Source organism: Macrobrachium nipponense, chromosome 1 (genome assembly GCF_015104395.2).
Source record: "Macrobrachium nipponense isolate FS-2020 chromosome 1, ASM1510439v2, whole genome shotgun sequence".
Classification (NCBI taxonomy): Eukaryota; Metazoa; Arthropoda; class Malacostraca; order Decapoda; family Palaemonidae; genus Macrobrachium; species Macrobrachium nipponense.
Window position 1 is genome coordinate 144,639,438 of NC_087200.1, and position 15,617 is coordinate 144,655,054.

The window sequence follows — 15,617 nt, forward strand, 5'->3', positions numbered from 1 at the left end:
TGTAACCAAGAACCCATGTTCCTTTTTTTTCAGACATATAAGCGTAAAAATGTGAAAAATTTCGCAAGTATAAAACCATATGTAATTTTCTTTTTCTATGCTTGTCTTCTGTCTTCTTTCTTAGAGATACTTCAGTAAAGAGTTAGTATGTGAAGGGGAATTATTATACAAGCCATGTAAAGTAAGACCGATTTACTTTTTATTTATTTCATTACCAAGAAAATCGGTTCAGTAGTGAATGCAATGTTTACATTTCGTTAAGCTTCTCGAGAAAGAATAGGCTAAGTAAAATTGATATACTATGTGGAAATAGCGAGGAATAGTAATGCTTGAGCATTGGAAAAGGTGCTGGAGGAAAGACAGAAATATTGTTATAAATCAACACTAGTCAGTTAGGCTTGAAAAGGCATTTGCCATAGTACTGAAACAATTACTGTAAATGGGAATTACAAAGGCAGAAATTAACAGAAAGACTCATGAGGCTAGTAATGTTATTCTGACATAACACTAGATCTAGTTGAAGAAAGTTGCATGTATATCAGAAGAATTAGATAGATAAATGTATGTGTTCTCCAAGTCAATGCTGAGTGCCTTATTGTCCTTTTTTTTATTGAAAGAAGCTACAAGAGGTGCAAACAGGAGGCCTTGGGAGCTGCTTTATGCAGGTGACTAGCATAAATAACAGAATCTGAGGAACAGGTGATGAAAAGTTAAAAAATAAAAGAGTGGAATGGAAAGTGGATCACTGAAAATAACTGTAAGCCAAATAAAACTCATGGTGAGTGGAAAAAGAAGCAAAGAAGAATGTACAGTAAAGAAAGTGGCCATGTGGTTGTAGTTGAAAATGGTTTGGGTGGTGAACCCTGTACTATCTGTACCAAATGAAACAGATGGTATCATGAGAGGTGTTCAAGATTATAAAACAAACTTGGAATCAGATTTTTAGGGTCAAAATGTATATGAGAGAGAGAGAGAGAGAGAGAGAGAGAGAGAGAGAGAGAGAGAGAGAGAGAGAGAGAGAGAGAGCGTGCATCCTTGGAGTGTGTCCTTGGAATGTTAAGTTTCATACCTGAAGTACAGCAGGAGGATTTTTTTTACAAATGAGGAATTGGCAAATGGGTATGGTATTAGCACGCTGAAAGGAGGGAGGTCTCAATGATTGAAATGGTTGGGACATGAGAGGAGGGTAGTGTTATCACTGTAGGCATTACTTAAGGTTCTTTGCAGCTTCCCTTCAGTTCCTAGCTGTAAACCCATTCATTCTTTTTACTGTACCTCCATTTATATTCTCTTTCTTCCATCTTGCCATCCACCCTCTCCTAATAATTGTTTCTTAGTCCAAGTGTGAGGGTTTTCTCGTGTTACTCCTTTCAAACCTTTCTACTTTCAGTTTCCCTTTCAGTGCTGAATGACCTCATAGGTTCCTTTTGGTTAAAATTCTATGTTCCATTCCATTTGATGAAAAGGTTAGGTTCAGTTAATCAGAAAAGCAATAAATATGGAAGTAGCAGGACAGCCTATAGGAAGACTTAAGAAATCAGTGGAAAGTGGATTGACGGAGATCTAGGCAGACTAAGAGTTTAGGCAGAATGCTTGGCTAGGAAGACTGGAGAACTTACTTCTTTTGTAAACCTTTAAAGGAGAAAGCTGGTGTAAAAACATTCATGATGATGATGATGCCACCCTCCAAGTGTGTGGCACTTATACAACAGATACTTTGTCACATACAAAGGAAAAATTAATCTTTATGATTGTTGTTATTCTTTAGTACTCTGAATGCATCCCATTGCTTTCTAATAAGGAGGTCTGCTTTTGTTTTATGGTTTTTAGTTTTGTTGTAGGAGTTGAGGAAATTTAGCTGTTGGTACAGCTTTAAATGCAGTTCATCCATTGTTAAACTGACCATAAGTTTATTCAAGATGCTTGCTTTCACTAAATTTAGGTTTAGCATACAAGGATGGATATGCATGTTCCTTTTCAGTTTGGATAACAGAATTTATATCTGAAGAAATTTTTCAGGTGATGACAGTAAGCAGGCTGCAGAAAACAAAGGGCTTCAAAAGGAGTCAGAAAATGTTTACACACTTTGGTGTTCTGGCCGTACTTCCATGGAAGGGATGCTCGTGGAACTCAAGTTCATTAAGGTATCGTATGTTCGTAGCTGTCTGTTTCATTTACATTGATTTTACTTCCACCATAGAGCCTTGTACTGTACAGCTTTTGTTATCCAAAAGTTGAATTGCTCAGTGGACAATAGAAATTTAGATAATGCTTACTGCATCACAAACATTCACTTTATGGCCATTGTATGATTTGGGTAGGTTTTTATTCATTTTTATTTTACATGTATTTTGTCACTGCTTGGTCATTTCAGCATAGGGTTGTTTCAACAATCTTCTCAGTCATATATGTACATTTTATGTCTAATATCATCTGGGAGATTCCTAGACCTTCCATCTTTTGTTATGACAGACAGGAGTCTGCTAGAAAGAAGTATTACGGCATCTTCCCTAGATTCTTAGATATGTATCAGCCAGCTATCTCATTTTTTGTGAGGTACTGTTGTTCTCAACTCTGTTTATTTCCCAGGATTTTGCTTTAGCCATGATTGATACAAAAAGTTTTGTGGAGGGCCCTTTGACAGTTATGATTTATTTAATTGTGTATAAGTGACTTACCAGTAATTACATAGCTACTAGTTGTTCATACACGAACAAACCTTCGGTTTTAACAATAGGATAATTTTTAGCGCCCAGCTGGATCCAGTTAAATCTTAGATGAAAGCAAGGAATCTTGTGAGATCTGGCAATGCGTGTGTATATTGGGTAAAGAGTGGTCAAGAAACACACATCTATGCCACCGCGTCAGTCTTTTCTTAACCGCATGGGCGAGAGATGTGGTTGACCTCTCTCAGCCTTTACCCGGTTCATTGCCTGTTTCAATTGTGTTTAGTGTGTGTATGTCTGTGGCTGTTATTATGGCTTCTTCTGCTCCTTCTCAGCCTCGTCAACGTATGTGCCCCGGAACTCCAGGTTTTCCGTGTTCTCGTTTTTTGGCTTCGGCTGCGACCGACCCCCACATCACTTGTAGTAGGTGTCGCTCTAATGTTTGTACAACAACGAATCCTTGCGCAGAATGCCGTGCGTTGCCTAAGGAACAGTGGATGTTGTTTTATAGCAAGAGAGAGCATCGTAGGGTTTCTACTCTTCCTTTGTGGAAGGGTTTTTTTTTTTCTCCCCTTCCTGATGCTTCGTCTCCTGCTGCATTCACACCCCATAGTAGTGTGCGTTTGTCCCCTTCCTTTTCTTCCGTATATTCGTCGTTGGAAGTATTGGGAGGTCCTCAGGCTAATTTTTGTAATGTTGTCCTTTCTTCTTCGGAAGTTAATTTGATTCCTTAGAGGGAGGAGGTGTTTTTTCATCATAGTCTTTTATTCCAGAGTCGGAGGCAACCAAGATGGCGGCGATTTGGAAGATGCTCAGGCTATGAGGTCCTTCGTCCTTAGAGGGTTTGCTGGTGCACTTCATGGATGCTTGCTAACCCCCTCCTCATGCTGTCTAGGCCCTCCCCCCTCCTCCTGGCCTCGTCTTCGTGGGTAGCCAAGGTAAGCCATTTTCTATTGCTTAGCCAGTGACTGTTGCCACTTCTTTGAGTGAGAGGGAAGCCGTGGCGTCAGCCCCGCTAGTGACGTCATGGGGTCAGTCATTTTGTATCCCTCTGCCAGTGGCGTCTGCATTCTGTTCAGATTGAGGGGAAGCTGTGAAGTCATCGGCACTCAAGGCGTCACTTCCATCGATAACGTCACTCCCAGTCGTCTCCACTGCGCTGCCTCGCTCATCTGTGTCGTCATCGTTTGTTGTCGTAACGACATCTCGGCCATCCAGTTCGCTGCATCTTTCCTCCATGTCATCGGAGCCTTCTCTTGCTGATCTGTCTGAGGCTTTATGCCCGGCAGTTCCTAAGAGATTGAACTCTGTTTTGGAAGATAAGTTGGCTGCCATGTCGGCTGGGAGGACTGGAAGGAAGCGTGTTGCATCGCCCCCGCCTCCTGCGAAGAGATTGGATAAGGAGCCAGTGCTGTCTTCCTCTCCTCCCCCATCTCCGCCTCATTGGTGTATCAAGCGTTGGAAGACTAAGGACCTTGCCCTTTCTTCACCTGCGAGGGAGGAGCAACACGCCCACACGCCCATGTTTTGGAGAGTGCTAGTGTATCTTCCCATGTGCGATCTGCAGTGGCTGCTTCGTCCTCTGCATCAAGTGGCGAGTGTGTTGCAACCTCCCCCATCCGTACACATGTTGCAGGCGCTCCCACTTCTCCAGTGCCTATTCATCGCCGTAAGGATCTCAAGGCACCTGTCAAGAGGTCGAAGGTTGTGAGCGTGGAGTTGGTGCAGCAGGAGTGTTTGCCTGCCCCTCTCCCTAGTGCTTCCAGGAGTTCGACTCAGAGAGATTCTCTTTCGATCTCAAGTGTTTGGGATTCCTCTCAAACTCACATTTGTACATCTGCCACGCCCGTGCCCGTTCACAGCCACGTTTAATAGTTATCTGTTGGGAGAATGCATAGTGATGTTCCTAGTGTTGTAGTTGGTTTGTCGTGGGAGTCGGCACTTGGATCTAGCCCAGACAGGTTAGTTGGTGTTTCAGGCTGTTTGGCTGCTGGTTCTTCCGTTAATTTAAATGAGGAATGGGCTTTAGATGAACCTCCACACCCTTCTCATGGTTGGTCTCTGTTGCCGGAGCAGGAGGAGGGAGACACGCAAGAGTTTTTGTCTTCCTTTTCAGAAGTTTTCAATCGCATTTGTGGATTCAACAATTTGGAGAGTAGGACTCAGGCTCGGTCGTCTTACACTCCTTCCTGCTTGGAAGCCTTGCTGGGAGTTACGCAGGATCCCAAATCATCATTTCAACTTCCCTTGTCTGTACACGTCCAGTCAGTCTTGCATAAGGTTAACGCCTCTGCTTCAGATCGGGATGATTCGCTTGTTCTAGGTTCTCTGCCAAGCTACTACCCATGAGGCGTAGGAAGTATTATGCTACAAACTGCCTTTTTGATGTTGCGTCATCATAACCCAGGCGTCATTCATCTAAAGCTAGGAATGACTTTGGAGCAGGTGAGGTCACTGGCTCCATCCTTGTCTCCACAGGATGTCTCAGCATTGGAATCTGCGGCAGCCTCCATGTTGCAGACAGCTTCTTGGCTGGACTTCTGGTCTATGGTCATTGCCAAGATAGCTTCTGACAGGTCCCCAGAAGGGTTAGTGAATTCGTCCTCTCTTGTCAGTTTGTTGCAGTCTGGAGGTAAGGTGTTTTCGTATAAGGCTCACCTCAGTGTTAATTTATGGGTTAACCTTCTGATTAGAAGAGACGCGACTTTATCCAGGATGGAAAGATCAGTTGACCCTGAGTCCTTGCTGGCAGTGAGAAATGGGGATCTGTTGGAGTCTCGATTTTTGTTCCCTTAGACCGAGCTGGAAGATGCGATAGACTGGCGCCGGGCTAACACCAAGGACAGGTTAGTGCACCAGGCTTTCTAAGTCCGAGTCTCGTCCTCGGAGATGTCCGGCTCCTCCTCCTCCCCCTGCCCAGAAACAGTCAAGAAGATCGTAGCCTGGTAGGCTGTTGAGGAGTTTGGTTTCGACAGGACCTCCCTGTTTGTCCCAGCCTAGGTCACAGGACTAATGTCCCTTTCGCAATTAATACTGATTCAACAATATTTTGAAAATATTTTAAAATTTCGCTCGTAACAGGTGCAGGCAAGAGCGTACAATCAGGGAGCAAGAGAGACCAAATTACCATTGCCTAACTTTATCCCATCTTCTATTTAAATAAGTTAAAAAACAGCCAAAGAGAATGATGAAAGTATGGTTTTAAAGTTATACCTGTTGCGTAAATGTGTCAAGCCATGAACAGTCGAACGAGAAACAACTTTTTTGCCAAGTACAACTGAATTGGATAACAACAACATCCATTTGGCTTGTATTTCAACTATCGTACGATAGTAAACAATTACCGTAGTTATGTTATATATGACGTTATGGAGAATAGAAGTGTATTCACTGTAGATAAAAAGATCAGCAAAGAAACATACTGTTAAATTTAAACCAAGTTGTAGCTGAAGCTGAGAACACTTTTCTAGCTGCTAATTACTATTATCATGCATCAACAACAAGGATAAAACTTCTGTAAACTTATGCCATCAAACACAACTGTAGATGAAATTAAGAGAGAATAATTTTAATAAAACTTCAGGTCTTGAAAGAACACATTTTATTGTTGTTTTCATGCCTATAAAAGATAAATAACGTAACAGTAAAGCACATACTACGATGAAATCATGTGAAAATAGCGAACAGAATCACATAATTTTTTTTACCCATATAAACATGCCCACAATGCAATCTGTTAACGAAAAAAATTATCCAGTTCACAACGAAACATATTAAATTCATATTTCGACCTGAAAACACATCATATAAGTAGTCTCTCTAGATATTCTTTTATGCTAAATAGAAGCAAGATAATTCACTCCAAATTGAGTTAAATAGTATGGTAAAATAAACTCGTACTCACCATCAGCTGATATCCAAACCAAAACATTGACCGCTTTGTTTGGTATTTTATGATACAATAATATGAGGATATACTACATACAATATTATTGCATACAATAATGTATAACTTTTTAAAAGAAATATGGAAAAGATGCGTATTCATTATATTTTTATTTCATAGTTATATGTAGCCAACAGCAACCTAACATCGCTCAATTATTCCGATGTCAGTCCGAATCTGAGTCCTGTTTCGTGTCCATTTTTGATATATCATAGAATGCATTGAATCTCCAGAATTGTCTTATAATAATAAATTACTATACTATATATGTAGTATAGGGTATAATGCAAGTTAGGCTACTGTATTTGTATATATATATTTTACCAAGATTCTAATCTCGGTACTTCTTAAAAGGGTCTGGTAGTAATAGTTGTGCGTCTAAGGCACTGGCATCTCTCTCTCTCTCTCTCTCTCTCTCTCTCTCTCTCTCTCTCCTCGTCTCTCTCTCCTCTCTCCCCTCTCTCTCTCTCTCTCGCTCCTCGCGTCTCTCCCCTCTTTGGGTGTACCTCTCTCTCTCTCTCTATCTCTCTCTCTCTCCCCCCCCCCCTCCCCCCCCCCCCCTCTCCATCTCCCCCCCCCCTCTCTCTCTCTCCCCCCCCCCCCCCCCCCCCCCCCCCCCCCCTCCCCCCCCCCCCCTCTCTTCTCCTCCCCCCCCCCCCCCCCCCCCCCCCCCCCCCCCCCCCTCTCTCTCTCCCCCCATTACCTAAGGCCATTAAATCAGACTTGTGAACTTACAAAAATACATTTAGTATTTAAGAGCAAGGCATAAACTAAATAACTCAGGTTCTTAACAAAATGATTAAATGAAATGTTGAACTCAAATAACCCACTCCATATTTCTACTACAATAACCAACATTATCTAAGTCACAAAAATAGGCATAGTCATAGTACAGTAATGCCACGAAACATTAGTTAAGTTCCCATATCAATTAAGTCATCATATTCAGTTCCCCTTTGTCTCAGAACCGCCTATAAAAAGACAGGGGAACATATCGATAAGCAAAGATCATAAATCAAATCAAAAGGTCAAAGGAAATAGAACATCTTTGAAATAAATATTCAAAATACAATCAAGCCAACCCTTTAGCTAAAGAATAAGTATGGTTACCCATTCAACACACTGTTCACACTCATTTCCCCAAAAATACTTTTGCAGAGGCCATCTTTGGCTCTGCCGCCTCTGTAGCGATCTCCCCTCTTGGTAACCTTACTTATTATGTAGGGATGATGCTCGCACACATGCACGAACTCTCACAAATTGTTCATGTCCAAGAAACCACCTTTAACCAGTTTCAGAAGGCACCTCTGCAACTGCCCGTGCATAGCGACAGGACATGGTGACCTGCTTAGGTAGCAACTTTGACATCACGCCACCCAATAAGATATGTCAGCATTTCCTAAGCTTGTCACTTCGGGCACTGTCTCTCCATGGGAAGCTAAATTGATGACTCCCTACATTCTAAGAAATTCACAGCATCTCACCTTACAATGGTGTCTTAAGCATATTGTCTTAATACATCCCTCTTTTTATATAACATATATATGATATACTGTGGTATCATCATCATCGTAAACGCCAGGCTGACCTGTCAATGTTATTCAATTTCTCTTTGTATTGAATTAGTATAAGCCAACTGTATTGAATTAGTATAAGCCAACATGCATTGAACCTAGATAATTTGTTGAAATTAATAATTACTATGCATGCTGTATATGTATAAATTATACTGTGTAGTGTAAGCTAGGCTACCCTGTAAGTAAAGATGGTACTGATTACCTTAGTGGGCTAGGCTATGTTCGAGACACAATTTTTCCAACAAACAATGGGTTTTTTGGAACCTAACCCTATCGCAAGTAGGAGAATACCTGAATGTGAATTTCCTGTGAATAATGGGTAGTATATATATGTCCATAAAGAAATCAGCGAATATGTGAGTGCGAATCTTGAGAATGTGAATAAGGGGGGTCTGTCCTAAGATGTCAGGATTAGAGGATTTGTCTTTAGCTCCGCTTCATCAACAACTTCACGATTGGATTGTTTTTCTTAAGAAGGCTACCACTCTTTAAGGTGGAGAAACTGCCTTGTCGTCTGACAAAGAGGAAGTGGATCAGGACTCTGCTCCTGCATTGGTGTATACGACCCTTCTCTATTTCTTTTTGTCCTGGCTCTCATCAGGATAGTACCAATTCTCCTGATGAGTACCAGGTGTTGGCACCTTTATTCTTGGACCTCTCTGATATCAGGAGTTTTTCTTGAGCACCAGTCTCCGTCCAGGTTCTCTAGCACCTCACCCCCTTGTTCCAGCTTGCTCAGCGCTTTCCAAGCCTCACCCGGCAACACAAGAGGATCCCTCGCTAGCTCCTATTTGCCACCACTTGGAGGATTGGATGGGCTTCCTTAAGAGGAAAAAGTCTGTTGCCAAGAGTGGGGATCACTCTTTGTCATTCATCTCTTTTGATGATGAAGATCCAGATCATGACAGCACTCCTGCCTCTTCATATGCTAGCTTTCTCAGGTTTCTTTTAGCGAACTTTCCCAACTTCTTTGTACCAGCGCTTCCCAGTTCACCTGCTTCCACTTTCCTCATGAGGAAACTTCCTTCTGATGCTTGCCTTCCCAAGTTAGTGCTCTCCTCTTCCTAGAAGAGATACATGCATGAGGTAGAGGAATGGTTGACAGTCAAGAGGGATCAAGGTAAAGCTTCTTTCACTTTTCCTCCATCTTAAGTGGCTGAAGAAGAGATATCGCTTCTATTCCACCAGGGATGCTCCTTCCTTGGGAGTGTCTGCCTCCTCCCTGGGAGATATCACAGCTTGGTCGACCAACTCGTCGAGCTGCCTTTTTTCTTCAACCAAGTTTTTCTTCTCTTCGCCTGAGCTGGATCATATCATGAGGAATATTGTTAGTGTGGGAAATATTCAGTGTCCTAAATGGGACCTTTGGTTTGTTAGCCAGAAAGGTTGAGGACTGCCCATTACTTGCAGCTAACCTCTCTTCAGACTGGTTAGATATTCTTTCATGCTCCTAAAAGGCAGTTAGAGACAGTTTGGATGAGTTAGCCTAGCTTTTTGCCATGGTGCTTCCCAAAAAAAGTGAGGGCTTTGTTGTTCTTTCGATACTGAAAGGGTGATAGTTACTCAGAAGTCCGACCTCGTTTTCGTTCCTCGATAAGTTGCATGTGTTCCCTCAAGGCAATGTGAAGGAGGTTCTGTCTGTCATTCAGAAGAAATCAACGAACGACTTGATAGCTCAAGTCAACAAAATTTCTACAGATGACTTCTACTACTTCTGCCAATGAATTTTTGCCTCAGCAACCATCCCTTTTGAGGAGGAAAGTCACGTCCTCAAGAAAGACCCACCTTTGGCCCACTCCAAAGTCCTATAAGAAGCTTCCACCAAGACTTCCTAAAAGTGAATCTCCAGTCGGGGTCAGACTGCACCTATTGGATGGAATCACCGGTGGGCCAGAACCTTGAGTGGTTCAGGTTCTTCAAAGAGGCTACTCCATTCTTTTCAAGGAAAAAACCACGTTTCCAAGTCTCCCATCACCTTGACGACAACTTACTCTGCAGGATTAGAGGTTTTTTAGCTCTGGGAGAAGTAGTACAATCTCTGATCAGGAAAGTCCAAGGTCCCACCCAAGACTTGGATCCATTCTTTCTCCTTTAGATCATAATAGTCTTCCTTGACTTCCAGGAGCACATGACATCTCTCAATTTCCTACTCGTCTGACACCCAGCTTCTCTGGCCCCAGCTCATGCCCCCCCTGTGTAAGCCAGCTCCCGAGTTCCCAACTCGCCCGGCACTTAGCTTTTCAGGTGCCAGCCAGGGCCTGGTTCCAACTCATGCTCCAAGTGTCTTGCCAGCTTCCAAATCCCTAGCTCACCTGGCACCCAGCTCCTCTAGCACCAAATCATACTCTTGAATTTCTGCGTCCGCCAGCTCCCAAGTCCCTAGCTCATTTGGCGCCAGCTACAGTCTGGCTCCAGCTCTTGTTACAAGCACCCAGTAGCGCTTCCCAGCTTGGACGCAGTATAGAGAGCTCTCTGTTCAGTTGGAGTTTTACTGAAATTCCCTGAGCTGAACAGGAATCAGAGGACCATCCATAACCTAGGAAGTTATGGCAAGAACTTGTCTCTTCCTCTGTTTAAACGTATTGTTTTCTATTTTATGTGGACTTCATGTTTGAGACACACTCAGTGCTGTGGAGTGTTTTTGGCTACTTCGAAGTGAAGCTCAGGTTTCAGAACAGCCTCTACCTCCTTAGTTTTCAGACAATATTTGCTTTTCCACTCATTCTACTATCAAGTTAGTGGAAGCATAAGCAGTCTTCGCTGCTTACTATATCTTTTATGAAAGCTTAAAAAAAGTAGAAATGTTTCAATACCTTGAGACCATTTTAAGTGACTGGCATGGCATCATGGAAGGAAGTAGAGGATGTTCTCCTATCTCTTCAGTAAGGTGGTGAGTTTGGAGAGCCAGGGAGTACAGTGTACCTGGACCACCCACCACTCTTAGTGGATGGGTCATGACTGTATTTTAGTATAGGTTTCAGTGTTTTCTGTTTTGTTTCTGTTTATTTTTTTTTTATTTTGGTGCTGCGTCCAGCGTAAGGGTAGGTACCTATCACATTGCTAGCCATAGGAGCATTTTCCTCTGCAAAGTTCCCCCTAAGTAGGAGGCGACCCTTTGCTATACCCCCACGCCATTATGAGTTAAGATGAATACCAACCAGAGGCAGTATCCATCTGCAATAACTCTTAACTGATTGGAAATGAGAAGCATTGTTTTTCAGTGTTAACAACTTTTCTATTTCAAATTCATTACATGGCTTAATGCTTTGGAGTAGAATATGTCCGTGAACCTACTGCCTTTCAATTTGGAATCGGCTATGTATGTAATTAATGGGTAAGTCACTCACACAAAATTACATGTTTATAATATAATGAGGTTTTGTATACCATACTTATCCAGTAATTACATGATCAGAGCCCTCCCTCCTCCCCTGTGGTGGACATTACGCATAATACAGAATGAGGTTATTAGTAAGTCGTTCCTAATATTTCCTTAGGGCATGGCACTGTATACCTACACTGAGGAACAAGAGTCGCTACCTGCGAATTTTGAATGTAGGCTGCCGCACATGAAAAATAGTAGCTATGTAATTATGGGGTATATACAACTCCTCATTTTATTATAAAAATGTCATTTCTTTATGGGAGGGAAGCAAGGGACAAGTGTGGATTCAAGAAGTTGATACTCAAAGATAATTTAATAAAATACAGTACGTAGTACCTCAGACTTCAAACTTTATCCGATTCAGAAGGCTGGTCAAAATGTGATTTGTTTGAAATATGAAATAAATATCCCCATAAGTGCAAGAAAGAGATTAATTATGCCACAATACATCAACTTACTGTTGGCAAATGGCAAAATTTAAAATAAACTTGAGGATTTTGAAAACAAGTAATAAGTAAATAATAAGTAAAGAATGCAAGTAAGAAAATGAAAGAGAGATGAAATAACATTTCTCAAGGAAGTCGTTTAAACAAACAATCAAATGCATGCAGAAGCTGAATGCGGTGCCAGTGTGCTTATTATGGAGCTGAGTTACTGTTATTGTGCTAAAAAATTGTAAAAAGCAATTTTCACTCAATAGGTAGTTTACTGTAACAAAATGAAGTGATTTGGGCAAATCGAGTAGAAAGGAAAGAAACTGGCGAATAATCATCTCGCGCAGCTGGTAAGTCACTAAGAAGCAGAGCCCCCTCTCCCACCCAATAACACACCACAATCCTTTCCCTCTCACTCAGTGCACTCAACACTGGCTCAAGTAAGACTTTTTAAATTTTTTATTACTATATTGCATTTGATTTTCATGTTTTATCACTTAAATTTATTGTGAAATAACATTTAATTTTTTTATTTGCATTGGTACATATAGGAAAGATTTTACTGTCTCTTCTCCTTCTCTCCACAACAATATCACAATGCCTGATAACTAACAATCATTCATTGATCATACCTCAAAAATGTAAGCACTCCCTCCCTATGTCTCAAGTTAGCTGTGCATCACTGCAATGATGTATGATTTTGTTTATCATTTATGCTAATTTGATTGTGAAAAGCTTTATTCTTTCATTTACTGTTTTGTAGAATATGGTTTTCATTAACCTATACTGTCTCACTCAGTGCACCGAACACTGTTATAATTATGACCATTCTTTATTTTTATTGTTTCGTTATTGCATTTGATTGTTTTCATATTTCATTATGTAAATTTATACTCTTCTTCTCTCCTCAACAATATCAACACTTCCTTGTTCCATCCTAAGTCAGCTGTGCGTGATGTCACTGCGGTGATGTATGATTTTGTAACATCTTTTATGCTAAATTTTATATTGGAATGCTTTATTTGTGTATTTATTCTGTTAAATGTGGTCATTATTAAACTATATATTTTAAAGGAAAAAACACTTTATATTGAAGCCCGTCGATTACAAGTGTAAACAAGATAATCGGTAAGTTCGAAGTACTCATATTTGTTCTATAGACTATACAAAATTTCTTGAAAATTTTAAAAAGACTGAGTGTTTGACATAAGAAATGTTCAACAAATGAGGTACTACTGTATATCTAATCCATAGTTACCACAAAGATATTGAGTGAACTGAAGTCTTTTGTCTGAACATGTAAAAAAAGATGTTAAAACCCAAACTGAGATAATTTAACAAACCAAAATGGTTTAAATGTCAAGTCAAGCATCCTGGAATGAATCTTGCCTACTGTTAAAATTAGCTTATATCTTTGTGCCATTAGGTGCAATTAGCATTAAATCTCTGTAATTTTTCCCCACCAAGTGGCCCTGACACTAGGGTCAGTGTTGAAGAAAGATGTGTCCAAGAATACCATTTCTTTTTGGCTAGTGATTAAGCATCCCTATACCCTGTTTTTTTGCATCTGTCCATCCACCTGTGGTGTTTTTGTATGGTAACACTGCGTCCCGGGCTTTAGATAGTTACGCTATGTGTAAGTTTTATGTAAATAAAAGGATATCTGGGTGTACATTTGCAACTGAAAAGTGTTTTAATAATTTACTGTATGCGATTTACACCGTTAATATTCGAAATAGGATGTTATTATAATCGTTGAATGTAAGCTGAATGTAACTATCTAAAGCCCGGGACGCAGTGTTACCATACAAAAACACCACAGGCGGATGGACAGATGAAAAAAAACAGAGTATAGTTCTCCTCATCGATTTCCACAGCCATTGCTGTGCATGCTAGAGCACACATTAGAAGACTAAACTCTTCCTTGGCATTTAAGAATTTATCTGTTCATAGGATTTTGAATGTTGGTTCTTAGCCTCACCAAGGCACTTTCACTTCCTTGTACATGAGGGATGTTGCCCACAGGTCCTTGGCCTTTTTTCCTGTAGTTGCTTTTGCACTCTCCTTCACAAGCCGGTTTCTTGGTTGGCCTGTGATTTATGTTTGTTAATTTTTCGTAAATTGTATTGTAGCAGAGATCTTTCACATCCACATTTGACCCTTGATAACCTTACCCTGCCAAGAGCAACCAGATTTGCTGAACAGCGCACCAGTATGCAGTTAATATGCCTCGCTCTTGAACTTCTCAGTTCCAGAGGTGTTATATTCCTCACACTGTTGGACTGCAAAACAGTCTTCCTGAGAATGTTATGCAAGTTCAAGTAAGATGCTGTGCATTACTACCGTAATTCAGTTTTATACTTACATTTGTATCTTTATTAATTAGTTAAACAATTTTTTCTTTTCATTAAGCAATTGCTGCTTTCTGTATTTCTCTTTACACTCTTTTATATCTTTCCAATGAACACCATATTAATTTCAAGTCAATGGCCTCTGTGGACTTGTTATGATGTTTTAAACAATTGTAAATTTAGCTCCAAATAGGTGTAATGTAAAGATTCTGAAATTATCTGCAGCCTCTGTCAGGCTGCTTGGTACTCCTCGAAGTGCATTCAGAGTACTGTAGATTAGCTAAGTATTGATATTTTTGATTTTGCATCCTTCCCCCATTAAATAAAAATAGAAGTAGAAATAGATTATTAGTTCACTAGAATCTTGTTTAACATGTCATACATATGGATGAAAGTCATAAAAATATATGTCCATGAGAAACCAGTACATAATAACAAATGTTAGGGCAAAACAGTGTAACAAATGATTGCTTCTTGTTATTTGCCAGTAATGCTCAATATTGTAGCCATACTGTGCCAATAAGGGCAAAATAGATAGTACAAGTAGTGTAACAAATGATTGCTTCTTATTATTTGCCAGTAATGCTCAATATTGTAGCCATACTGTGCCAATAAAATTTGGAATAGTAATAGTGCTTCATGTTTTAGGATTTTTATACCAGTATTTATCTGGAGTTAGTTGGAACTTTATTTTTGTAAACAGTCATTATGTTTCTGTTGCTTAAGATTAAGCTTATCATTTCTTTTGTTTTCATTTTAGAATTGGTAAACTACAGCAAAAACAATTTTTTACAAAATTTTTAGCTTTTTTAATTCTTTAAATTTATCAACAGAGACAAGATATGATTGGAGTTGTGTCACAGTTTATCAGACCATCCAGTGATCAGTTGCTAGTGAAGGTTCATATGGATGAGATGGATACATTTGTTTTTTCTTTGGCAACAAAGAAAACTGCTGCTCGACTTACAAAAGAAATGACTGACATAGTAAGTACTTAATTTTTATGAAAATTCTCCGTAACAATAATGATTTTCATTGGGAGTTAACATCTTTATATATTATAACATAGCTTTAAAATATTGTGTGTGCAGTAAACTGCAATAAATTGTATGTTAGATATTGGGTCTTCTACAAAATAGTTAAGTTGAAGATAAGTTGAAAATCTACTCTGAAACAAAGTTTGTGTAATTTTCATGGAGAACCTACTGTCTAGATCTCAAGACTCAGTATTTGTTTTATCCAGCATTCTTGGTGTTTG

General features: G+C 40.2%; 1 protein-coding gene across 2 annotated transcripts in view; it reads left to right on the plus strand.

The window, feature by feature from the left end:
* Positions 1-15,617, plus strand: part of LOC135219711 (PAT complex subunit CCDC47-like) — a 224,664-nt gene that overhangs the window by 131,364 nt on the left and 77,683 nt on the right. For both annotated transcript variants that reach the window (XM_064256697.1, XM_064256696.1), the window contains exons 5-6: positions 2,020-2,144; positions 15,193-15,345. In XM_064256697.1, the coding sequence (XP_064112767.1) occupies positions 2,020-2,144; positions 15,193-15,345 (278 nt within the window). The remainder of the gene's footprint in view (positions 1-2,019; positions 2,145-15,192; positions 15,346-15,617) is intronic.